We start from the raw sequence: 27,145 nt of genomic DNA, 5'->3' as shown, positions 1-27,145 counted from the left end.
AACGAAAACAAGAGCGCAAAAAAAAACACAAATAAACTTTCATTGGGAACTACTGCCACCAAGTAATAATGGCGTTGTTATACCGATAACACGACCTTTATTCCCATAGTAACGTATCATAAATAAATTTGTCAAGTGACTTAAGTCTTAAGAGAGCTACCATAGGGCTAATACCTATCTTATTCATTGGGGGTACAAGAATTATATAATCGATTCAAAAGCTGGCGGTAGTAATACAAAATTTTCTTTAATTTGGATATTTAGGCTAAAGTAGTCATTAAAACAATGCATGCCTAATGATGTGATGTGAAGTAATTTGAAGCTTTGAATCATTTGATTTTATAAGGAGCTTGGAAGCTAGAAATTCCAATATTTGGATTTTAATAAAAAAGATAATATCATAAGATACTGGAACTCTTAATTACATTTAGTTGAGAGAATTGCTCAATTTTGAGATAAAATAATGCGCACCTAGCGAAGTTTTTCCAAACTTACCGACATTAAAATTATATAAAACCCTATGAACGAGAGGTTTAATGTTGAGACTAAGCAAAGGTCTTCCGACATTAAGTTTATACAAAAACCTTAGAATTAGAGATTTTAAGTTGAAATGTATTAATTAGAATCAAATTTGAAAATGCTTTATAATTGTTAGCACACTGATAATACCCTGCGTATTTACTGAATAACATCATCGAGAGTCACAAGATTTGGGCTTTCTATAAACTTTACCCTACTTAAACAAACAGCACTGGATGAAGTTCTATATATGGTCATTTTTAACATTAGCAAATGAGTAACTATCTAGTAAAAATTTCGTCAAATTCATTTAACTTCAGAGTTTAAACGAAGCGATAACAACGAAAGATTTTGGATGAAAACTTCAACTACACACGTATGAGCAAATGCACTTTTTTTTCGACCAGAATAAAATGCAAGGATAGGTTAATTTCGCACCACCCTGGATCTTATCCAGAGTTTGACGTGCAGCTGCATCCATTATGGTGGCATAACAGGTCTGCTTTTACCTGCGTGTTGGAATGCCACGCTATTCTTAATTAGGACAACCAATCATTTCTCACCGAGGGCAATTTTGGCAGTGCAGCGTGATTGATGAAGGGCCTTTTGAGCTCCCACTTTCAACTTACGTAAATTGAACCCGAAAGTGAACTCTGCCAGTCCGCCGAATTCCCCGCAATGAGACTCATTAACCGCACGAATGGAAATACGCGAAATTGGATTGAATTACACCCACGTATATTTGGCGAGGAAAAGTACTGAAGAGTAACGACTATAACGCACTCCGGCTTCCTTCTGTAGCGCAAACATGGATGACATTATGGAAAAGGATGAGGGCAGAGAAGACTTAAAAATGACGGCATTCGTCACAAAAGGGATTCGATCACCTCATTCTGGTACATGATGGGACTGATTGCCAATTTCACACGAAAGAGATCATTAACCCCAATTGATTGAAAAGTGTCATAACCAAGTAGTTTGTACTACACGAAAGAGAGGGAACACCATAGAATTAAAATGCTCTCGTGAGACCCTGTATTGATTTGGAATCAATTAGTGAAATCGCTTCTCAAAAGGCGTATTGAAATGCACTTTCAAATGACGGGGAGACCTTTGAAGCGTTGGAGTAGTGGTTCTAAAACAAATTCCTGCCGATGCAATTTGCGATGGTACACTGTAAACATACAAATCAATTCACCCGTAATTATTTTCAACTCAGAAAAATATAAATGCGACTTTGCAAGAGCGCATGTCAGTAAACAAAAACGTTAGTGCTTTGTACCGAGGGGATAAAGTTTAGGTGCTCTTTTACATTTTCCTCGTTATAATTAATCATACTTGACACTGAGAGGAACTACTTTAGACATACTATGCCCGATTATTAAATTACTGAAGATTTGGAATTGGTGTGTAGGCTGTAAAGCCATGAAAATAAATACATTATTAATGCAAATGCATTACTGGGCTCAAACCTCGCTATCCCACCAACGAAATGAGAGTGTGTACTACTACACCATTGTGATACAGGAATTTGTTATTTCACATACTGATTACGGATCTAAATGTTTTACTATTTCAATTTCAAAAATGGCAATATCTGATGCTATCATCAATACCTCTAAAATTAGAAAACAGCAAATTTCATGACTGAATAAAGGCCCGCTATTTTGTCTCATATCCAAACTACTCGATATTTAGAGGAAAAAACACTATCCATCTTACAACAGTAAGCAAGAAGTGTAGTAGCGTCGGCAGTAATTCTATTCCAAAATTCCTATAAGAATAATAAATCCTTTTGTAAACTCTTGCTTTTTACGGAGGGTCAATCTTATTAATTACCCGTAGAAGTGCAGAGGAATGGATATTTTACACTTGTAAAATATTATTTTCGGCTAAGCTAGTTGCGCAGTGGAACCGTTGCGATTGACAATAATTTTTCTTTGGGAATAGATATTGGAGGCATATTATCACAAAGCCTTCCCATAAAGATAGTTCTATTTTTTTGTACCTATGGGTATGAATATTATATCTGAGCCAATCTTCGAATGCTTGCTGGGTTGACTGCTGAAAGTTATGCTAAATTTGAATCAGAGGTGGAAAATCTCTATTTCTAGGAATAAAATGTTAGGCATAAATCAAACAAGTCATCATCTCTATTAGCAAATAAATATTCTTATTGCCAAGCCTAATTCAGACAATAATTTTTCTCAATACACGCATCAGTATGTCGCGAGCCATCGCTATGGCGCACGAATGAAGCAGTCAAAAACAAAAGCCACATATTTGGATATTAAAAGGGACAAATCTATAAAACGATATGGATTTTTCCTAGTCTCATGATCTGCATTCGACAATGCCACTATAAGATTAGAAAAGAAGGAATTTCCGATGTACCCATCTGGAAGATAGAATTCTATTATGACAAAATCTTTCCATAGAAAGAAATTAAGAAATTATAGAGATTTTCCACCTCTGATTCAAATGTAGCATAACTTTCAGCAGTCAATCCAGCAAACATTCGAAGATTGGCTCAAATATAATATTCATACCCATAGGTACAAAAAAAATAGAACTATCATTATGGGAAGGCTTTGTGATAATATGCCTTTAATATCTATACCCAATGAAAAACTACTGTCAGTCGCAACGGTTCCGCTGCGCAACTAGCTTAGCCGAAAATAATATTTTACAAGTGTAAAATATCCAATCCCCTGCACTTCTACTGGTAATTAATAAGATTATAGCCAATGGAAATCTTACGATAGGGGACAGGTCGCAATAATAGTACGAAAGTATGTTCACGACGACATGATCACCACGATATGCCTATATGGACAGTTTAATATACACTGTAGTATGACGAACGATCGGAAAACTCCGACGACGATCAAGAAGTAACTGTTGCATTTTCATTTTATAAATCAGAAGCGCTATAAGGAAGGATTATATACGTACACTGTTTGAGACAAAGTCCGAAAATGGTCAAACCAAGATGGCGGAATTGTGACCACGCTTAATACTCGAATACAGCGTCTCCAGATATTTACAATCTCCTTGGGATGAAGTGATAAGCTCATTCACGGCTAATCACCATCAATCATATGCCTCACCTCAGTTGCCTCTGATATTTTCCCGTCCCTAAAGATGAACATCTACATACTTCCACCTTGTCCCTCCACAAACCTCTCGCATGGTGCCGACATAAAAAAGGAGGGGCTCTGAGTCAATAATAGTATCTCTAGCCTCTGGCCATTCGCCATCATTTGCCGGAATCCGCTCCGTTATTCGACTTGATATTCGTACATAGGACGCGAAATTTCGCTGAGGAAAAAACGGATTTGCACTATGGGTCATTCATACTCTAAACAAAAGAGTATTCCGCGATTCTTACTTTCCATCTCTCAACGCTCTCTGTTCTCCCGAATCCCGTCCTTATTTATCTCCATGGCTTCAAAAATCCCTTCCCTGGACGTCTTTTCCTCTACCACAAGTTACAAATCCTCCTTAAAATTCCATCTGAATAATTCACCGTTGTCTAATCCATAGTGCCCCTTCTTATGTTCAAAAATCTTGTATACTGTTCGTTTTTATTTATTGTGTTATTGTTTGTTATCTTTTAGTTATTATTGATTTCAGTAACAGCCTATGTAGAAGCCTTTGTGCCGTTTTTGGTGGTGAAATAAATAAATAAAAACTAAAGATTATAAAACTTAAAACCGTTGACTCAGTAATTTTAGTTATTCAAATAACTCTTGAGTTCAACGTTTTCCATTTCAAATTACTAGCATCAACAAGTAAATGAAAAGAAAAACGCTGTACTTTTGCACCAATTAATTTCAGACGCAACGTCGTCATCTTCAGGTACCTCCGCTGCTGCTTCTTAACTAGTAGTACCGTGAAAATAAATTAATTAAAAAGTACAAAGTTTTTCTTTTCATTTGCTCAAAATGAACTTCCACAAAGTTAAGCCTGAGACAGTAGAGATCACTTATATCCACCTTATTCAAAATTATTCTTACCTTAGGAACGATATTTTTGTTTTGTATTTCACATTACTATGAACCATTATAATCAAAATTCACTGGGAAGAATTTCTTGTGAAATTACAGCTAACTAAATCAAACCTGATTAATTGATAAATGCTAATCGGAGCCTCCTAAATGAGTCCAAGCAGCTGGAAATAAACTTGCGAGTGTGCAATGGATTCAATAAGTTCACTAATAAGCCGATGTGTTGCCATTCAAAGAAAAGGGACTTGAAAAAACGAAGTGCTTCAGAAATTAGAAAAACAGCTGAGCGCAAAGTAAGTGATTTTCGAGAAAATGTAGGAACTCAACCCCAGCTCTAAATACAAATCTGTAGAATAGAGGTATGCCTTGGAGAGAAGATATCATCCGAGACAAATCAAGGAAGCAATGAAATTCAGTAAAAGTAAAAACTTCGATACACAAGTGATATCGCATCAGTAATTTGTCAAAAGGAGTACAGACCATTCAGCGTAAAGCAGCAGGACAGGCAGCAGCAAAAGTAGGCGGCGAAGGTCTTCTCACCTTCGACCTGACTCTGAAATCAGAAAGGAGGAGTCCATGATGAAAACTACGAATGGTGATTTCCTCACTTTAATTCAAAACTCGACTACCAAACATCGTTTCAACATATTATGTCAAGTTTAAATGTTTCCGTTTTTTTTAGGTTTGAATTTTTTACATTTTCAAGGCTACCTTGAAAACGACATAATATGTTGAAACCATAGTCGGTAGTTGATTTTTGAATTGAGTGTGTAAGTTACCATTCGAAGATTTTCTTATGGATATATCGAAATTCCACCAAGTCAAACCTTAAACGATTTTTCACGCCAAGAAAGGAGGAGAACTAGAAAGAAAGGAAATTACTTGAAAGCTTCACATAAAATATCATTTTCAGCTGACTTAGGAGGAAATAATTTTTGATTCGGGGCCTCCCTGTGGGCCACCTTGCAATTGAGGAGCCAAGAGGAGGTGTTCACTCACACGAGAAAAACCTAATTTCGCCCGCACTGTTGGCCTGAACTACGACTTTCTGATGCTATATCACAAACAAGATTGATTCGCATTACCAAATTTGCATTTTCCCTGCTAAAAATCTAGGAAGTACCTTATTTATCTCACACATTGAAGACATAAAATAAATTTCAAAAAAGTGTTTTTGCTACGTAAGATTTTCTAATACCAAACATAGCGAGATCAGAGAAAGTAGGAGCACACATTTCAAAACGGGTAGACCAACAAAACGTCGACTAGTTTCTCCAAAATTACATATAAGTTTTCGATCCCATTCGTTCAGCTTAAGAAATAAGAAATAATTGTACCCGAGTACATTGAGGAAGACTTGGGTAGAGTTGGGTTCAACTACTCAATCTTCACTAACTTTTCCGTAAGCAACACGACATCAGACGGTACATCGATATAATAACTAAAGATAAAATAATTTTGAACGGGAGTTTTCACTATTCACTTCCAATCCTTCACCTACATGATAAGAATCCTAATTTACCAAATAGCCAAGAACTCAGCACGATTAATGACGCGCTCCGATGTAATACGGCTATTACGGCACATAAGTAGAGTATGAGGTAATGCGGTTACTCTCTAATTTAATTAAATCAGAGAGTTACCACCCTATTATAGATACATCCATTACGACAGCATTTAGACGTCCTACGCAAGAAATTTGAGCATAAAATTAGAGTGTTACATCTGAAACAGATTTCAAAGATCAAGCGCATATATTTAAAAATTAACGCGTCTGTCGTCATAATCTGGTCAACCTAATTAGGGACAGGTCAAGATATCGACAGACATTGCCGCTAATCCCCAAGGGTCACTTTCAAGGGTAATAGACAAGGGAGAAAATTAAGGCGCGCTTTATATAGACCTCATAGAGGGGAGAAAGAAGAAAGGTAGACTAAGAGAAAGAAAAACATAACGAGATGGAATATTGAGAGAAATGGAGGGGAACGGGAAGTGAGGAGGAAAAACCGATGACAAGCAGCGAGAAGCAAGAGTTGAATCAAAGGAGGGACACGGAAGGGACTTTGGGTGGTCTCCGAACTTTAAACTTAGGCACAGGAAAAAGCCAAGCCTTTGACTGCTGAAAAGAAAGGTCATACATCCATTATACATGTTTTTACTCTATTAGTTAAATATTTTATCAAACGATTAATCATTGAGCCCACATATTCCTACATTCCCTTTGATCGCTTCGTTTACTTCTAAGTCTAACTTCTACCACAATGATATAAAATTTAAAAAATACAAAGCGTCGTGAATGACGAGATAAAAGTTTTTCGAGCATTTTTACCCTGCAGGCAAACATCAAATACTTTCCACACATTATTATACATTCATCTCATCTTGTCCTATTTCTGACAAAGAATTTACTTTTCCAAGAAATTAAAAAATAAACCGTATTGGAATTCCGTAAGCAATTTACTCTTAATCTTATTTTAATAGTTCCGATATGTTCACAAACATTCAAAATTATTATTGGTATTCCAATTTATCTTTGATAGTTAAAAGAAAACACAACAAACCTTGATGAACTCTACACTTAATACGAATTCTCATTGTAAAAGACGAACTATTTCCCCCAATCAGAAAGTATTCAAAGGTAACAACCTCTGTCCGCTTTTTGTCACTTTATTCCTTTCCTCTGTCACCAAACACTTCATACGAGCGATTTCACGCTGTTCGCGTAAAGAAAACGTCGCCATTTCAAGTATTTAAAACAGAACTCAATCTCCACTCTTCCGAAAGAGTTCTATCTGTCTTACAGTGTATCCATCTCTGTTCACGAATAGACAAAGAGTGCGTGCTCATTTTAAAACAATACACATGTTTCTACACGTTTCCAATCTGGAAAAAAATCGGAGGCCTTGGAACTTGAATGCAATTCGTACTTAAGCACGCTTCTTTCTACCCTAATGCAATTGGGATTCAGAGAATACAAACAAAATACGTTCGATCTGGATCACGCCTGCATCCACTTTACTTCACCCTGACCTTCGACTCCTTTGATCACTTCTGTCCTGGCCCATCCTCACGCCTTTTCCCTTCCACCCGCTTGCCAATGTGCCATACGCCACGAGTTCCTTCCTCCACTGAAACCACCTCCCCTGCTCGAGCCCTATATAAGATTCGTTGGACGCGCTCCGAAGCATTTCGTTCGCGCACTGGATGCAACGAAGAATTCACATTTCACCATGGGAGATTCACGGTGTGGTCTACATACAAGCCTAAATGGAGTTAAGTACACCCGCTGCTTTTGCATGATATTTTTCCCCTAAACCGCTATACTGACCCTGCTGTAACGCACAATATACGTAAGTGATTTGTATGGAAAGTACAACAAGAAGTGCTCCATCAGTGATACATCGAGGAAGACATTTTAACGTGCAAAAGAAAAAGTTTGAGTGCTGAAATACGAAAGAATTTGTGTGCTTCACTCAACGCACAAGTGCAATTGTATGCATGGCTATCGTTATTAACAACATTACCTGTTTCGCGGTTCGTTTCTTTTTCAAAGTTCATCGTTTACCGTACGTGCGTGAAATACCATTAGATCTAAAACATACCTACAGTTAAAAATTTTAGGCATAAAAAAGTGTTTTGTAAAGTGAATCATGAAGAAAGATAAACTAAGCGTGGATAATATACCAACGCATTATTTCATGGTGCTCTATTCTAAACAACAAAGGCATATAAGTTACATTAGACTCGATTGTTGCCAAATGAATTCAATGGTATCATGACATACTGGTAATGGTCACCTATACGTAAGTTATCCAAGCAATTTAAAGTGCGTCCCCGTAGTGAGCAGTGACGAAAGATTCATTTAGTGAGAAGGTAAAACAAAATCATTCCTTCATCGCACACTACGGCAAACAACGAACACCCACGTTACATTTGACTCCCATTTGATCTTATTGTTGTCATGGCATGTACAGTGGTCATTACACATTATATATTTAAGGCATTTTAAAAGGTTTCCGCGAAATGCTCAGTGAAGGAAGATAAATCCAGAGTGAACGTAAAACTCATAATACCAAGAAACGATTGCGCATCGTAGTAACATGATTAAAATTATGATCAACTCGTTCCAACGCCATTCTGAAGAGCCTTCACCTGGTTCAGGAGTTTGTGTTAACCATCATTATGCAATCTGTCGGCTTATTTTATTTAAATCGATTTGATCTGACACATTCTATATTCTTCATAATTATCCTCGACTGTTTAGCCAAAACCATGCAACTGCAAACTTTAATTTTAGTAACACATTGTCAAAGGCGATTTAGTGAAATTTTCCAAGATCAAAATAAATACAAACAATTTATAGAAAATTATGCAGAGAAATCGAAACAGGTCAGAAAATGAAATTTCGAACAGTGGAAAATTGCCCGACCTTTCATTTTGACTTTTAAAACAACTTATTTAGCAGCTTACTTAAATCATTTTACACGATAAAGATGAGAGAAATCTGCGGTAACCTTTTTTCTGAAGTGCATTTTTCTGAACTGAGCATTTCCCGTAGCAAGCAAGGAGGTTGTAAATATCTGGAGGCGCTGTATTCGAGTATTAAGCGTGGTCAAAATTCCGCCATCTTGGTTTAACAATTTTCGGACTTGGTCTCAAACAGTGTACGTATATAATCAAGTATTCTATTCCTCATATCGCCTCTGATTAATAAATGAAAATGCAACAATTACTTCTTGATTGTCGTCGGAGTTTTCCGATCGTTCGTCATACTACTGTGTATATTAAACTGTCCATATAGTCATATCGTGGTGATAATATATCGTCGTGAATATACTTTCGTACTATCATTGCGACCGGTCCACTATAGTAAGATTTCCATTGGATGTAATCTTATTAATTACCAGTAGAAGTGCTGGGGAATGGATATTTTACACTTGTAAAATATTATTTTCGGCTAGGCTAGTTGCTCAGCGGAACCGTGGTGATTGACAATAATTTTTCCTTGGGAAAAGATATTCGAGGCATATTTCCACGAAGCCTTCCCATGATGATAGAAAAAAGGTTTAATGTGTTCGTTTGCTATAGTTTATTTTAACGTAATAACGATCATGACCGAATATTTCACCAAATAGTTAGCATTGACTCTTATGGGATTATCAATGTTTTGGTCAAAGTAGGCTTTCCTACCCAAGCACCCCCATTCCTGCCACTCTGCGCTCAACGCTCGAAACCAGTGGTGCCCCCTCCAGTATATTTACTAACTCCTTGGTAGCAAGCAATAGGATACCATACATAGCATGAACGTGTTTATAGCAGTATCGCGGCTTCGCATTACACATTGACACATGTAGCACGCGACCCATTGGCGCGGACAGTTATAGTGCTCTCGGGCTCCAATGAACTACAAAGTGGTCGTGGTTGAGGATTGCTTTGTGGCCAGGAGCCAAAGAAATAATTTCAACAGCACGACGACAGAGGGCACAGGTCCTTCGCCACATTCCTTTGCTATAATTATCATAGCTGCGATATGCAGCACTTAGGGGCGTCCACTAATTACATGAGGTGATTTTGGCGATTTTTGGACACCCCATGAACCGCCTCCTCCTCCCTCTAACCTCACGTGAGATTGTACAAAATACCTTAGCATATGCTTCATTGTGTTGGATTCATAAAAGAAACAATATGTTTAATTATTTTTATTTACGGTTAATCAAGACTATTATTTAAGAAACATAATAAAAAATACACTAACAATGAGTTGATTGTTCCACAAAAGTTTAATTGACCGACCCATGTTTCGACATGCACGCTACGTCGCTTTTGTGGAACATAATACTCAAGTGTATTTTTTATTATGTTTCCTGTCACCAAGTTCCACCAAATATCCCCATCCAGCCTTTCGCTGATTAGTAGTTAAGATTTATAAGATCGCAATTTTACACTGTTTCTCGCGGAAAAAGAAATTACGTCATAATTGCCTGGACCCCTCCTCTCCCCCACGTGATTGGGTTAGATTCGGCTGGACCCCCTTCCTCCCTAAATGCCTCACGTTATTAATAGATACCCCCTTACTAATGACACAGAGAGAAAAATACCGACGGATGTGCACTTAAGTCAACATTTACTTAATATGCCCTCTTGGTAAACCATTACTGATTCCTTACTATAAGTACACCAAGGCCTTAAGGTGATTCCACTGAGAAACGAAATTTTAACAAAATTACAATTCAATCAAGTGTAAATTGGATACCCAAGGGGGGTATATAGCCCCCTTGCCCTCCTCCCCCCCCCCCCCCCATGGATCCGCCACTGCCAATAGATTTTTTCCCCGAAAATTTATCGTAAGAACCAAATTATTTGGTAAACAAGTTTTAAGGGTCATTGAAATCGAATAATCACCTTAAATCAGACCAGTGGTAAAATAATTTCCAGTTTTTGACACGTAAATTTTCAAAAAGGAAAAAACTACCGGGAAGCATATACTTTGTAAATGACCCCCTGGACAGATAGATGATCCTTGGCCTAATTGGAGATAAAAGTGCCGAGAAGGAGCTTTGGTTGAAGATAAAGTGCCGATCACAAAGGACAAATGCAAATCAGTTCTCCTCCTTGAACAGGACCCTAAGGGACAGGAACGACCTACCAACAAAACTATTTTAACCCTAGTTTAAAGTATACCGGGACTAGCCGCGGTAACAACTTTTTACGTGAGTCACCCGCAATGCACAATCGTGCGAAAGATCCACAGAGAAAAAATTCACCGGGATCCCGGTCAAGGCGGATGATTTTTTCTCTGTGGGTCTTTCGCACAATATTTGAGCCCTTACCGAAAAAGTGCATATTACGTAATAAAGTAAATTAGTAAAAAAGTAAAATTACGTAACAAAGTACATAAAGTTACATATTTTTAAGAAGCTGATGATGAATTAGGGACCAAGGGTTTCTTATGATGTTTTCAATTGTTATGCATCATATTTTCTTGTCATCGCCAGGCCAATGGGCTACTTGTATCAATTTAATCATGACAATAATAATTACAATATCCGTGTTGACGTTACGGCAGAGGACGTAAAACTTAGTTGCTCTATATTGCCATATGCAATTAATGCTTGACGTATGACTTTCTTTCCCGCTGCAGACTGGGAGGAGATGGGGGGCCGGGCGGTCGATCACGACCCGGGCTACACCGCCCTCTGCAGCCGCCTAACCCTGTACTCGGAGAAGGAGGGTTTCTTCCGCGAGTTCGCCACGGGCGTCATGGGCGAGGTGGCCGAGCGGACGGCGGCCTCGGCAGCGCTCGGCGTCGGGCAGGCCTTCGCCGCGCTCCGCACCGACCAGCAGCGGGTGCAGTACGTGGCCGCGCTCGACGGCGTCACGGCACTGGAGCCGCCCGCGCTCTACCGCAGCAAGGCGGCCAAGGAGGCGCGGGCGAGGCGGGAAGAGGGAAACGCAGCGCTAAAAGCGGGAGACCAGAGGAAAGCACTGCTGCTGTACAGCGCCAGCGTCATGCGGGCCCCTGAAGTTGGTGAGTGGCGAGTGATACCCCGTTTGGACCTCAGGGTCAGCGGTGTGCAAGGATGCTGAAATATATTAAGTTATAAGCTAAGTTCTAACAACACGTATCTTAAAAATAGCAACTTTTCGGGAGAGCAAAAAAACGATTTATTTTATATTTGTACATAATTTTTAATGAAATTAAAAACCAAAAACACATAAAACTGAAAAAGGAGCATGAATTTGAAAACAGAGTTGTTTTTTGATTTAGTTTTATTTTTTATTAACAGTATTAGCAATGTTAACTCAAACTGGTCAAATTTTGAGATACGTGCTGTTAGCACTTAGCCATCGATATATGATATTGTTATTTCCCGACGTATGATACTGGTGAAATCTTCTCAGGTTTTCCGCCGAAAGAGTAGCTAGTAGACCGAAGTTCCATAGAAACCTTGGCCTGCCAGCAACTCATTCGGTGAAAAAGTCATCATTCTGGTGAGATCTTCTCGGCTTTTCCACCAGGTGAGTTGCTTGCCGGCCGACCTTTCGTGGAGACGCCTGAAATACTGGGCCTACATGCAACTAACCCGGTGGAAAACCCGAGAAAGTCTCACAAGAATGCTAAAATATCATGAAAGAAACTGAAAATCTTCTCCAATCGCCGTAACATAGGGATCATGAAACAAAATACCGTGTTGGTCAGCTGGAACAGGAGTATTCGCAACAGTTGTCAGCCCCAGCCTCTTAATCAGAAACCAATCAGAAGCACTCACCCAAATGAAAGGAAACTTTGCGATGGTTGAAAGGGTCTCCCTAAGGCTGCTGCGGTTGAGATATCACTCAATTACACTTACACATCCAACACTCACTCCTTGGGATAAACTCAGGGAGAAAATGTTCGGGCTCGAGCGATTGTACGATTCCTTCGAGTTGAGTGAGTGCTTGTGAAAGGTTTACGGTATTTTTTCACCAGTATTTTGTTTTGTACCTGCGACGTGATTGCTACGTTACGGCCATTGGAGACAATTTTCTGTTTCTCGATTGAGGCCGTAGAGCTCACCCAGCCCTTTCTAATATCATGTATGTCCTAGAGTCCTGCCTAAATTATGTTGAGTGCTAATGGCACATAAAAATGATTCTAACTTATTACATATCAAGTAAAGATTGACGAAATTAAATAAAAATTTAAATATTTAAAAAATTTTTAAATACATGTTATTTATCAGGGCCATATACAAAGAGTAAGTCAAATTATAAGTCAAAGGCGTAAAATTTTCAAAATAAACTTAATTTGCTGTTTTCATAGCTACAAGCTGATGAAACACTCAAACGAAGAGTATAATTAAAAACATGCAGCACAAAAAAATTATTGAATTATTTTTACAGAAATTTTCCAATTGTAGATGAATTCAAAGAACTATCTTACTGATGTGCACTGGAGAATCGTCATCGATACGAGGCACTATAGGTAACTATCACTCAATTTCGATGAAATTTGATAGGAAAATGATATCGCAATATGATATCAGCAATTCTTCAAATACATTTGACGTTATCCAACCACTATGGCTATGTGCCAAGAAAACTGGATCGCCAAAAATTATCAACTTCAGTTATGTTCAAACAAACTAAGTTTTCTAACTAAAATTTTCCAACGATTGTGTCCCCAAAGGCATGGACATGTCAGTGGATGACGGTCTGACCCTGGCATACGCCCTGGCCAACCGCTCCGCGATCCTAATGCAGCTCAATCGGCCAGACCTGGCAGTGAGAGATGCGTCGTTGGCCCTGGCTTCGGGATACCCAGAAAGCAAGAGTCATGTTCTGCTGGAGAGGATGGGCAAGTGCGAGGAGATGAGGGGGCAGTGGACCGAGGCCCTGACAGCTTACGAGGCGGCGTTGGAAGCTCTGGGCAAAAAACCAGGGGAGGCTGGCTCAAAGATCCAGAAGGCAATCCTGAGAGTCAAGAGTTGCCTAGAGAGTGGTGGGAAGAAGAAGCCCAAGGCAGCAAAAGGTGAGACGATCAAATCTATAGAGACTAGGTGCTTATATTTGCCGAATTTTTGCCATAGGCTAGCGAAAAAATGTGTGACGTCTTCTCAACTAGTTATCAGAACAAATTCATCAATCTTGGAATATTAAAAAGATGGAACGCTCATGTATCTTTACCAGAAATAATATACAAAATACTAAATATCATGAGAGTGTTAAAAAAAAACAAATTTGCGGAGTGTACTTCCAGGAAACAGAGGATGTCGAACACCAAGACTAACTGTACACTTCAGATCCTCTAGGTGGCTCATAATGAATTTCAAATGATGATAATCATAATAAAGTGTCCACAAAATCATGGATTTCTAAGATTTTTCTACTGTCAATTAATAAATTAAGTCTGTTATTTCCCCGAATGACTGTGTATCCCGAACACTCGAAGCCAATCTTGAGTCATTGGTCGGTTGTAACTGACCTAAGAAGTAAATTCGAGGTGAATAAAGCCCTCCTTAACTTTGGAAGTCGGCCGCTATTTGAAGTGATTCACCCGCAACCAAAACACCTACGTTTCTAAAATGCCATAATTAAATTTTTCCAAGTATTCATTTCAAGTTTATATACTGTTATCTTTCAAAAGGTAATTCAACATGATGTAATTGAAAAACCTCCTGCCTATTAATATCTCTCAGTAACTCAAATAATATTGGAAGTACGTTATCTTTGATATTTGGAAGATCAACGATTGAATTATTTTGTTTTCCGTTATTTTGATCAACAATCAGTATAATTTCATTGCCCAGCAGCAAAAATAGAGAGTTTCAAGAATGACTTTCTAGGTTTTCAGGTCAACGTACGACCATTATTTGCTATTTATTTATATCGTTTTCCTCTTTGAGGACCTTTGTGATCAGACTCATTGTATTATAGAAAGATGAAGCCGGTTTACGAGCGATAAGTTATCAGTCACAGAAAAAAACATACTCTCTAAGTGTTGGGGTTTTGATTTCCCACTCCACATGTGAATCTGCGAAATCTAATAATGATTGATAGCTGGCCAAATGATTTTAAAAACTGACTATTAAATGTAAAAACTATTGATTTGATCTCCAGTAAAATGTTGTTTTCTTGAGTTGTGACTTCTTTCTTGCGTATAAGCCATGTGTGAATTCGGCCAGTCGCCACACAGTTGCCGTCGGTGACCGGAGGAAAAAGCGAGCTCCTGCCCAATGCTGCCAAGTCGGTGGGCGTGGCGGAAGCCATAAGGGACGATGGAAATGGCGAATCAGGAGCCACTGTGGGGGCAGGAAGGTTCGCCGTAGCTGTTTCAGACATATCTGCAGGGGACACGCTTGTAGCTGAACCGGCTTTTGCCTCCGTGCTGCTTCCAGAGAAGGCTGGCACCCACTGTCATTACTGCTTCTCCAGGTAAGGCAATTTTTCTCCCACCATAAGATTGCGCTGGGGAACAATTCTTCACTTACTGTCTGTTAACTTCAAGCAAATTGACTTGAGCTGCTTCAGAGTAAATTAGGCAAGTTGATTTCAGAACTCAGATTTCAGATGTCAGTTTTCTTCTGCTACGTCAATTTTTTTTACTATTCCTTGTGTAACAGTGACCACTCCCTGCTGTATTGAGCGTAGATCCCAGGAGGCATCATTGCTCTCCAATTGGCTAACATTAAACTTTATCCGACAGGGGCCGGGTTACCGTTACCAGTCGGGTATTTTCAAAATAAAAAGATGAATAATTCATGCATAATTCCAGGTTCTCCCGGTTATCACCCTCGCTATAGGACCCTTTCTAGGACTTAACAGCATTCTCTCATAAGTATCACATATGATTGACTACACTTATTGCCGATTATTTCTGAAGGGCACTATTCTTCCTCTCTAACGATAAAATCAGATATAATACACCCCGTCGTAATACTACGTGGTTTTCGAAGCAGTCAGCAGGTACCAAAGGTGATCAGATTCTAATAGGGTGGTTTCCCATTTTTTTATTGCCTATATCGAAAGACTGTAACTCCTGGAGAACGTATTTCATGCTTTTAGATTTTTAAATGACGATATTTATTTTTCGCGATTCAATGAAAAGTGAAAATTATCAAGCGCGCGAAAACGCCACGGCTAACTATGATTGCTGGGAAAAGCCCGTGTGACGTCTTTTTGGTTCCAGCTGTCGCCGATGTAACCAGGTTACCAGGAATTTCATTCGGAGGGGTCCAAAACCAGGGGAAAAATTAAAAAAAACATAGTAGAGGGTTCTAAACTATTTTTAATACTTTTCATAATCGAAAAAAACTTCATTTGTCAAAGAAATGTCTAAATTCATGATTTTTCAATATTTTGTTTTCTTTTATGAAGGAAATAAATTTATTATATATTTCTGGGAGGGGGATCAGGACCCCCCGGAACACCTCCCTCGCTACGCCACTAGTTCACGGTTGAGTACAAATTTCCTTCCAGTTATCCAAAACACTCACCCATCTTTCCTGCTGCACCCACAGGTTATACGCCCCGCTTCCGTGTAAGCGTTGCAGTGGCGTGGCTTTCTGCGGCTCGGAGTGCAGGGATGCGGCGGAGTCCACGTACCACCAGTACGAGTGTTCCGTGGGCAGCACCTTGATGGCATCTGGCCTCTCGCTTCTCTCGCGGCTTGCGCTGCGCATGCTCACCCAGGCACCACTCCAAGAGCAGCACGATGCGCTTGAGGATCACGTGTACGACCCGCACACGGACAAGCTGTGGACCAAGGAGCTGCCGGAGGGAAAAAGCAAGGGTGACCGGTGAGTACCAAAAGAAAATGAAGTAATAATAATAAAATGCCTTTATTCGGGCGAGGTTGTGACTAAAAAGTCCTCTCTTCCACCTAACCCCTCAATAACGTTAATGAAAACATATTAAAAAATGGTAGACAAACGTTTACAATACAAAGAAAATACAATATACACTGTTTGTGAAATGTCAAAAATGTAAACAACTATACGTGAAAATTTTGTGTAAAAAAGATTCTGTTTGTGGTAAAAAACATGAGGATAAGGGTGAAATATCCTTCAGCGAAAAAACCCACGGCAGGAAAACGCCCACACAAGAAGGGGGGCAAAATACAACATAGTTCATGAGGTACATAGAATATACAAATATTACACATGCAATTAAGATATAATATATAGCATACATATACAAGCATTCATTGGAGTAGTGAGGAGACATACTTTGCACACCACAGGTTAGCCAATAAGCCAATAAACCTACTCAGCAAATGATAGGAAATGATAAATGATACGGTTTCCGGGGTAATTCGGAAATATTTTATATTTCACATAGTGAAAGAACTAGCCTATTCGTGTAAGGTTACTCGGGAATTCCACCGGGTCAGGTTCTATAACTCCATCTCGGCCGACGTTTCGATGCCCTGATGACGATGGACAATAGGGAAATTGCATACTTTTTATAAACAGTATGCTGATATACTACAGTAAACACTTAGTACCGCAATATACTTTTTTCCGCTTAAAATTCAGTTTATACTCTAGAAAATGACTCCCAAAAGTCGCCCGAGTTTCGCGGGCTAAAAAATACCGCCCCCACTAATCTTTGGCTGTGACGTCATAGTTCAGTACGAGTCCAAGATCCAAGCCCAGTAACTGCAGGTTTGGAAGAGCCACGTTGCGTTTAAAGGAGAACATGGGTGAAATAAGGAAAAATTACAAGTGGTGCATTGTTCCTCTGTGCAATAACACCCCAGAAAAAATTTTCGTCTGCATTCCCATGGAGGAAATTAGAAGAAAAGCCTCGATGCATGCCGTCTGTCGGGATGAGCGTTACGGAAAAATAAGAGTATAATAAACGGAATGATAAACCCGTGTGCTATGTGAGCGAAGATAACTTTAATATAAATAATATTTCCATATTTCATTGACTGAATAACTTGAAACTGAGATTTTTCGATAATTCGGCCGCCGTAGAATAAAAACTCAACTTCCGAACAAAAATCGAGATAGGTGTTTCTCGATGTGCATATCGTAAATAATTCTGCCTTCCTCAGAGCTTCCTGTCGCCCTCAAGGCAAGGTATTTTTAAGTTGAAAGTATCATCGACAGCTTCGAGGTGGAAATAAGTTCACCATAAGACTCTACCGGACTGCCAAAAGAATACACATTTCACATGAGTATACGCTTTCGCCAATATTATACGCAAGTTTCACTTTGTTATGAACTATGAAACATTAAAGATCAGCTACCTTTCCATTTCTCGGCATCGACTTTCCGAGCCGACGAATTCTACAGTTTCACTAAAATACCCTGTTATCATGATGGAATCAGTAACAGGAAGCTTGCTAGGATCAGCCTAAGAATAACCATATGCCTTCATCTTTACGCAATCTATCACTTTCAATGGAGGAGAAATAGATCAAATAATAGCCCTGAAGTCACAATGAACAACTCCGATACGTCTGCACTTCAATAAATGAATCATAACCACGCCGTCGCATGTATTCAAGTATTCAACCTATACTATGGCCGTGCCGCCGTGCCTCGTACTGAACTATGACGTCACTTTTCTACCAGCCAATCATCGGGCGTTTTCGCTTCTCACTTGCATTTGAAAATTCTCGTGAACTTTGATGCATTAAATATCGCAAACCACGTCATAAAATAATAAAAAAAACTTTCACCGAGGTATGCAAACATATATTTTTAAATAATTTTGGGGCTATTGATTATATCTGAAATATATGCAAGTTCCCTATTCGTACATCGAAACGTCGGCCGAGGTGGAGTTGGAGAACCTAAGCCGGCGGAATTCCCGAGTAACCTTCCACGATTCTATGCTCTGGGAAAGCCTGCGATCATTCTTCACTAGTCTATTTCCACACTTCTTTCAAGAAAATGGCACTATGTGTCGAAACCTGGGACGGCTGAAATATATAAGTGTGGTAATACACAAGTACTTTCATTATGCTAAACATAAAAAAATATATTTTTCAATATAAAATTATAAAAGATTTTTAAAGCAAAGTTTTCAATATTACTCATTATTTGTGGTCCTGCTCCAGGTCTGACCTTCACTGTCAATTTTCTCGAATTTATCATCGCCTCAAATGATTTCACAGCTTCGTTAAACAAAATTTTATCATAAAAAACGATAGCCACTGCGCAAGCTCACAGATTTCTTTCTCAGAGCGCTTTTCCAGTTCAAATTTCTAATCCAAGTAATTCCCAACATGTTCGCTATTTTAAAAGTAAATATGAATGCATCTCTGCGCATGATGTTTTCAAGGCTAATCAGCATCTAATGTGGAGAAAAAAATATGAGCATAAAAAATTGAGCAAAGCACAATACTTCACAGCCCAACCAATAGCAGTGGAGCCAACAAAGAAAACGACCCAGGGAACAAGTGCGGAGAAAAGAGGTATTACGACGCAAAGGACTACAGAGCTGTCATGAACCTGATAACACTGAGCGACGAAAGGTCACCAGTAGACATGCTGGAGAGAACTCTGATGGCAATTTTCCTGATCAAATGCCTGCGTCACTCGACTTTCTTCAAAAAAATTGGCAGTAAAGGTGAGTATTTCCACTATCACCCATTAAAAAAAAAAACAAAGAAAAATAAAGAAAACATAGATGAAAGCTTATCGGGTTTCCAACCGGGTCGAGGGTCAGCATGGTGCAGGCCGACGTTTCGTTGAGAGACTTCCCTAACATCCTCAGGGCTGATGATCGACAACAAAACGTCGGCCTACACCATGCAGACCCTCACCAGGTTGGACAACCGAGCAGCTCTCATCCATGCTATTCACCGGTAAAAGCTCAGATTCTTAAAAAAAATACTTAAATTACTTTATTACATTATTAAATCATACCACGAGGGGAGTTCAAAATGTGATGCAACACATATTTTGTCTGAAAAAGGTTGTTGTTATATTAATCATCCAAATACACTATGTTATTCCCAAATATTTTAGCTACACAACACTATTTTTCAACGTAATATCCATTTAATTATATGGCTCGACGCCACCTTGAAGGGAGGGCCTGTATGCTTGGGCGGCAGGGATGGCAATCGAAACTAAACGAAAGTTGAAACCAGTAAAATTTCAATAGTTTCGTTCCCTGGAGCGAAATTTAGAAACGAAACGGATTTGAACCCGGGGAGGAAAACTCAGGGTCGAAACGAAATCGGAGTCAAAACTATTTCGGGTCGAACTTCGGGTTACATTTAGCTACATTAAACATCAACTAATTTTGATACATATCTGACAGCATTAATTTGGGTGGTTTCTGTAAGGTATTTGTTTGATTGCGTTTTGTTTTGCGCATTTCGTCACTTTCTGCTGATTCAAGTGTGTGTTGTACTTAAATACCACGTACAAAATTAAACTAAGTGTCTACAACCCCCTTTTTATTTTCTGATCCAGGGAATAACAGCAACAAATAAAAAAATTATTAAGGTAAAATCATAAAATATAGCTCACTCTATTTAATGCATCTAAGTGTTGAGTTACCCTTGGAAAATTCTCAATAAACCTAATTATGTCATGAAAATGCCAACCTAATTAAATAGCCTGATTGATATAATTTTGGTACTTTGGCAGAAATGGAAGAGGAAATTGGTTTCCGCAGTGAGGAGGAGATTATCGCAGCCCGCCTTCTCCTACATTACCTTCAAATGCTCCAGTTCAACGCACATGAAATATTCGAAACTCTGTATGAGAAAGAATACCGCTTCAGATCCTCAAAGACTCAATACATTGGAGTGGGAATCTATCCAACGGTGGCTCTCTTCAACCATGACTGTTACCCAGCCACCACACGGTAAGTCCTTGAAGGTTATGATGCACACCTATATCAGGGTGTCCCTTAAGAATACAATTCGGAAATCAACTCACCGCGAGCGGCGCCGTGATTGCTAACGTCATAATTCAAAATGGCCGTCAATTCGTTTTATACTTGTCTTGAGTAACTTCACAAATCAATTTTAATATCAGTGATCTCAAGGGTTGCTATCCATTGATACCGAGTCACTTGCGCCGATCATAACCGTTATACGCCTTCTAGCACTGCAAATTTGGCTCTAGTGACCTCTGACAAATATTTACTTGGAAGGAGAATTATTGAACTCTTGAGGAAGATGAGTGGCAAATTTTTCGTTTCTTACGGTGAAATTATGCGATATTTGGATGAAAATTCCAGCAACGAAATATCAATGAAAGGGAGTGCATTCGCGGGTTCCGTTATTACAGTGGGGCTTCGCAAAAGAAGTGGCTATGAAATTAAAATCATGGCTTCTTGTTCTTCAAACACTTGACCCACTGTTACCCATATTTTGTGGAAATTACACGCCTCTAGATGTGAACATAAAAAATGGTGGTACATTGCAACATTTCAAATCCATAAATATTTTTTCAATAATTGCCTCACATTCCGTTGACATAATGCAAACAAATAATATTTGGTTGGCATCGTTTTTAAAGGGCATTAAGCCAATAGAATTGCACCTTGCATTAGCATTTCACAATTCATTTGAAAACTAAACACCTTATATAATGTAGCAATATGCTACCATCTGTTACATTATGCGACCCTGTATGGCTGGTCGTACAATGGAAACGTAAGTAGGCGACTTCACGCTCAGGCGACATGAGCATAAGCAAGCGGCTTCGCGCGGCAAATCCCATAACACAGAGCCAGACATACCTGCGTCTACTGAAGGCGGCAACCGGCGCGGAGTTTCAGGCGTACAAGGCTCGCGCTACACTTCCTTCATGGTTTGACCTAAGACGATGCAGTACATCAGTATATGTATGGTCTGCGTTATGTGATTTTGTTTCCCTTGAAACTCACGTTTGTCTCTAGCGAATACACACGTCTACTGGCAGTGTAGGTTCGCTTGCAACGGACGAGCGCTACACTTATAGCTGCTCATTTCGTTGTCGTTTTCGGCCTCTCGAATAGGAGTGGGCGCGAAGCCGCTTCAAAACGCTTCCAGTTAACGACCAGCCTAAATATGAGAAGGATAGCATGTTCAGAACTCTTAAACGACAATAACCAATAAATATTTTCTTGATACTACCCTGTTATATAGGAAGTTTGCCCGCCCGTTTGCCTCTAGCGAATACACACGTCCACTGGCACTTGTAGGTTCGTTTGCAATAGACGAGCCCAACACTTGTAGCTACCTGTATTAGCAATATTTTCAGGTTAAAATAGTTTTTCATCCGAAAACAATTTTAAATAAACGGCTGGAAATTAAACGCATGAACGATAAAATCTTTTGAAATACTTACATGAATTAGCTCTCCCCGTCGTTTTTTCCGTATGTTTTCTCCATCTGAAGATTTTTCTATGAGACAGCCATGCCAGTGTAAGACACTGGCATGTTCACCCACGGGAGAGCATTCCTCTTCAGAAATCGATGCCTTGAAGTCAAATCGATTGAGAAAGAAGAGCTTAAAATAGAAAGAACTGACAAGAAGTTTACATTTAAATCGACTTCACAACGTAGTCTCAACCACGTTAAATTCAACTAAGAGTAAAAAGTGAAATAGAAACATTCCTACGAATCCGGTAATATATAGTCGGTCTCCACGAAGTGCAAAGAACACACCAGTAAGCTCTTCGTCACCTTTTTCCCGATTTCGAAAGATTTTTCTTTTCCTTATAAAAATCTACCCCTTCCGTAGAAACCTGAAAGGTTCCGCTAGTAGTGGCCCACGTCGCCCTCATGATACCCCTCGCCCCCCTACCAACCCTATCCTCACCGCGGAGGCGTCGGCGGGCTCCTTATCGCGCCAAATATCGAGAAAAATAGGAATGAAGCGCCGTGGGGCTTCTTTCCTAATTTTCCTTCCTCTCCACACCCTCCTGAGGATAACTGGACGTGTTAGTTCTGGTGCTTGATTCCCGGCCCGTGTGTGTCGTACCATTCCACCCTTTTGCATGTTCGTTCTTCAACGCTAACACCACTCTTTGAGTAATGCAAAGGGTAAAAACATTCTGTGAATTTATACACTAATTGAGTGACTATTTACAGATATTTCCTGGGTACTAGCATCGTGGTGCGCGCCCTACGACCATTGAAGGCAGGCGAGGCTATTCCAGAAAATTATGGTCCTGTGTTCACCAAACAGAGCCGGCGTGAAAGACAGCGAATCCTGAGATCGAGGTATTGGTTCATCTGCCGCTGCGTAGCTTGCCTGGCAGATTGGCCAACCTACGAAGCAATGGGAGACGGTTCATCTGCCACTCTGAGATGCACCAAAGTAGGGTGCTGGAATGCCATTCCAGTGGATGGAGAAGCACTGGATGAAAGGGTGAGATATCATTTATAACAAGACAAAACTTATCAAAGGGAAATATGGAATGTATACACTTTTCTCGCTCAACGTTACAGATTGATACTTTCTTAGCAATTTTCTGATTGTATCTAGATGTAACGATGTATCTTGTTGATTTTTTGTGGCCATCGCATGGCACATCTAAGGTAAGGTCTAAAAATGTCTAAAAGGTCTAAGGTCTAAAAAAAAAGACGTGGGCCGCCATAGCTACAAAATGTCATCAAGAAAACGCAACATACACTATCCAGGAAAAAAATTTAAAGAATACGCAATTGGAGTTGGCTGAAAGAAACATATTTTATAAACAAGAATAGACTATATATCATCCCATTCCAATATTCGACTTAGAGGCAAGCTACACGTTCACGGAGGCATAATGTAGAGGTAGCCCCAATTGTGGTCCAGGCTAGGTTTTGCTTTGTTTATCCTTCTTTGCGCCAATTTTTAGAGAAACGAAATGGCTCCAAATTACTTTTTCTTGATGTTTTAACCTCCCAATATTTGAGTTGAATATATTTAAACAATTTTTGGTTAAAGAAAAACAGCATATCGATTGTTATTTACAATTATTTAATCGCCCCTTTGAGTACACAATGTATACTTTAAATTTAATTTATAATTATACAATGTATACTTTAATAATTGTAAATAATCAATATATAACCAGTACAATATACAACCACAAAGTGCATTTGGGATCCGTGATAATTCAAGATATCTGAAGAAGATTCTACTCAGAAAGGAGAGTAGTTCCCATAGAGTCAACCTCAAAAGAGTGATAAATAAAAATACACATACTATTTTTTCTTTTAATGTGAAGATTCTAAGCGCAAGCAGAAAGGAAATATCAATCATTACCTCATTAGCCATGATACAGTTATTCCATTTCAATGGGACAGAAATAGAACACATATACAGAAATGTACATCGGACGTGACCTAACTCATACTCCTCACAGGAAAATATTATTAAGAACTAAAACTTCTTGTACCACTGTTCACTGAAATTGAAAATTTCGAAGTTTTCCAGTGATTCCCAGCAAGTATGTGTCATACCAAATTAATACTTATCTATCCCACAATTTCAGGAACAGATCATCTGCCCAAAGAAGGATGGTGATGACAAAGACATCTACGAAGCACTTGACAGTGAAACGTCAAATGATCAAGATGGCAAAGGTGATACCAAAAAGAACAGGAGGAAGAAGAAATCAAGAAAGTCAAAGGCAAACAAATGCGACTCGTGCTCATCAAGCACGATCAACCAGATGGATAAAGTGGTTCGGCTGAAGGCGACATTTGAAGAGGCCCTCTCCACCATGGATAAAGCAGGAGAGACAGCAACCAAGGTTGAAGTGGACAAGGCGGTCAAGTTATTCTGCAAGTGCATCGATGGCTTCACGGACAGTGTTTTCCCTCCTTACCGACAACATGTTCTAGCCCAGGATTCTCTACGGCTTTGCATCAGCAGCCAAGGAAACATTTTTGTCAGTGAGACTGAAAACGTGAAGCCCAAGGCTTAATTTCAACCACAACTGTGATAAATGTACATTTACATGTGTTCGAATTACCTCATTTGGCTTTCACGAAACACGACCTTGTTCATAAAAAAATTACTGGAAAATATACGTGATAACCAAGTTGGTATTTCAAATCAATTGGAATTAAAATATGATTCGAAAATAATTATTCGGTTTCCCGCCAAGTTAAATCGAAATTGGAAGCTATCCCGAGGTAGAAGGGCTTCATATTAGTAGTGAAGAGACTTTGTGACTTCCACAATTATTTAGCATAGAACGATCGGTTTCGGCTGTCAAGCCATTTTCAAATGCATTGAAAAAGCATGGATAGGACAGGTTTATATATATATACCATGGGAAGTTACTATGGGAAGGGTTAGATTGGTTGAGAAGGGAGGGGGATGATGTGGGGAAACAAACTATGTGTTGTAACTGGGGGAGAGTGGGTGGGGGTATATATTCCCTACACGACCAACCTAACCCCTCCCATCGTAATTTCTCCTAGTTACATAAACTATATTTTTTTATGCAGTTACTTGAATATAACTTGACACCTGAAACCGATATTTGTAAGTTAAATACACCGTGGAAGTCACAGAGTCTCTTTACTGCTTTTCCTGCGAGGTCACTGACAGATTTCCTCGAGGCCTGTATTCAGCCTTATAATTAAAAATGTCGATCTCGCACTACATCCTGACCTACGTATATCCATGGAATTGACATTTTCCCTCATATTAATTTGCTTTTTAACTATTGTCTAAGGAAAAGAAACAGCAATATGCACCTAACACACTTGCCTTAAATGTATTTTAGAAAACAAATTGACCATTCTTCCAAAAAAGGAAAGGAAACAACGTAAATGGCAAGTGGTAGATTTCGTGATTAAGTGTTAATCTCGAGAAAAACTTGTTAATTTTTAATTTAATAGCTTTTTTTTTATACAAGTTCGTGGCCTGAGCGTGAGATCGTCCGATACTCTGTACCCATTTTAGGTGATGCTTTTATAAATAACTTAGAAGATAAACTTTTAAATTCCAACGACCCACCGTTTATTACTTTTATCGATACGTCCACAATGAGCTGCGTCTATGGACCGGCACCCTTGTGAAACTAGATTTTTTAATATTTCAAAAAATATTTCTTTCTTATAAATATACTACACGAGTGCATAACATGTGTGGCTGAAGAAGGCGGCAATATGATAAACTTCCAACAATTGACTACTGAAATTAACTAATGACGTCACACCTTTTAAATATATACGTTCAGTGATTCTATGCATCACGTTTTATACAAGCTATCATCAGTAAACTAAGATTCAACGCCTACGATCAGTACCATTTTTTGGGTTCAAATTCGAGAAGAAATCTCAAAGAAACAGGTGGTGAAAAATGCGTCCAAAGCTTGGGAAGCATACGAGTCGTCAGTAAGGCGAATAAAGAAAGAGGTGAAGTTCAGTTAAGACAGCAAACCCTAGCAGCCATTGTAAAGCCCAGACAACAATCCTCCCATTTATCGTTATTTAAATTTTTCATGTAGGGTAATTTGCTTCACCAAATAAAACGAAAGGCATTGATTGCGATTCGTTACCCACCATTAGTGTATTCATAATATACAAATTATTTTGTTTTAGAAATCCCAGTTAGGACGATTGTTAATGGTCAATTTTAACCTAATTTGGAAAAGGCCAGATTGGCGCCTATGCAATGCCACTCCACGTGACGTCACAGGGACCTACATGCTATACGAGTAGTCAGGAGTTTTACATCGTCTGAGATTACCAATGCATGGATGAAGCACAGGGCTAAGGGAAGCATCTCTTAATAATCACCTATTAAAACTGGCTAAGGTCGGAAAGTTTCCTTCGTTTGATAGGGTATTAACAATCCTTTTTTAAGCCAAGCGCTACCTGCTAGCAGCCTGCATCATATCGGCGCTCATAGCCTCGCACCAAGGTGGCCTCGCACGATGGCAGCCGGAACCAGAATGACGTCACACGGGCTTTTCCCAACATTATTATTTAGCCGTCGCGTTTTCCCACGCTTAAAAATTTTCACTTTTCATTTAAACGTGAAAAATAGATGTCGTCATTTAAAAATCTAAAATCGTGAAATACGTACTCCAGGAATAATAATCTTTCAATTTAGCCAATAAAAAAATAATAGGAAACCACCCTATTGTAGAGTGATAAAACTTTTACGTAGAATAAGACTACCGAACAGTGAGTGACGCAAAGTGAGAGGAAGTGCATGATGCCCTGT

At 39.2% G+C, this 27,145-nt stretch overlaps 1 protein-coding gene across 4 annotated transcripts in view; it reads left to right on the top strand.

The window, feature by feature from the left end:
• LOC124164564 (SET and MYND domain-containing protein 4-like) overlaps positions 1–25,050 on the top strand; it is a 75,007-nt gene extending 49,957 nt beyond the window's left edge. For 2 of the 4 annotated variants that reach the window (XM_046541940.1, XM_046541941.1), the window contains exons 2-9: positions 11,671–12,057; positions 13,699–14,040; positions 15,194–15,443; positions 16,529–16,807; positions 19,375–19,592; positions 20,624–20,843; positions 23,062–23,341; positions 24,453–25,050. In XM_046541940.1, coding sequence (XP_046397896.1) covers positions 11,671–12,057; positions 13,699–14,040; positions 15,194–15,443; positions 16,529–16,807; positions 19,375–19,592; positions 20,624–20,843; positions 23,062–23,341; positions 24,453–24,887 — 2,411 coding nt within the window. In that variant the 3' untranslated portion in view covers positions 24,888–25,050. Of the gene's footprint in view, positions 1–7,611; positions 7,803–11,670; positions 12,058–13,698; positions 14,041–15,193; positions 15,444–16,528; positions 16,808–19,374; positions 19,593–20,623; positions 20,844–23,061; positions 23,342–24,452 lie in introns of those variants that run through there. The other 2 variants (XM_046541938.1, XM_046541939.1) reach the window with 2 other exon arrangements.
• Positions 25,051–27,145: the final 2,095 nt, after the last annotated feature.

Source organism: Ischnura elegans, chromosome 8 (genome assembly GCF_921293095.1).
Source record: "Ischnura elegans chromosome 8, ioIscEleg1.1, whole genome shotgun sequence".
NCBI classification, from domain to species: Eukaryota; Metazoa; Arthropoda; class Insecta; order Odonata; family Coenagrionidae; genus Ischnura; species Ischnura elegans.
The sequence above is the reverse complement of the archived record's forward strand: the minus strand, read 5'-3'. Positions and strand labels throughout refer to the sequence as shown.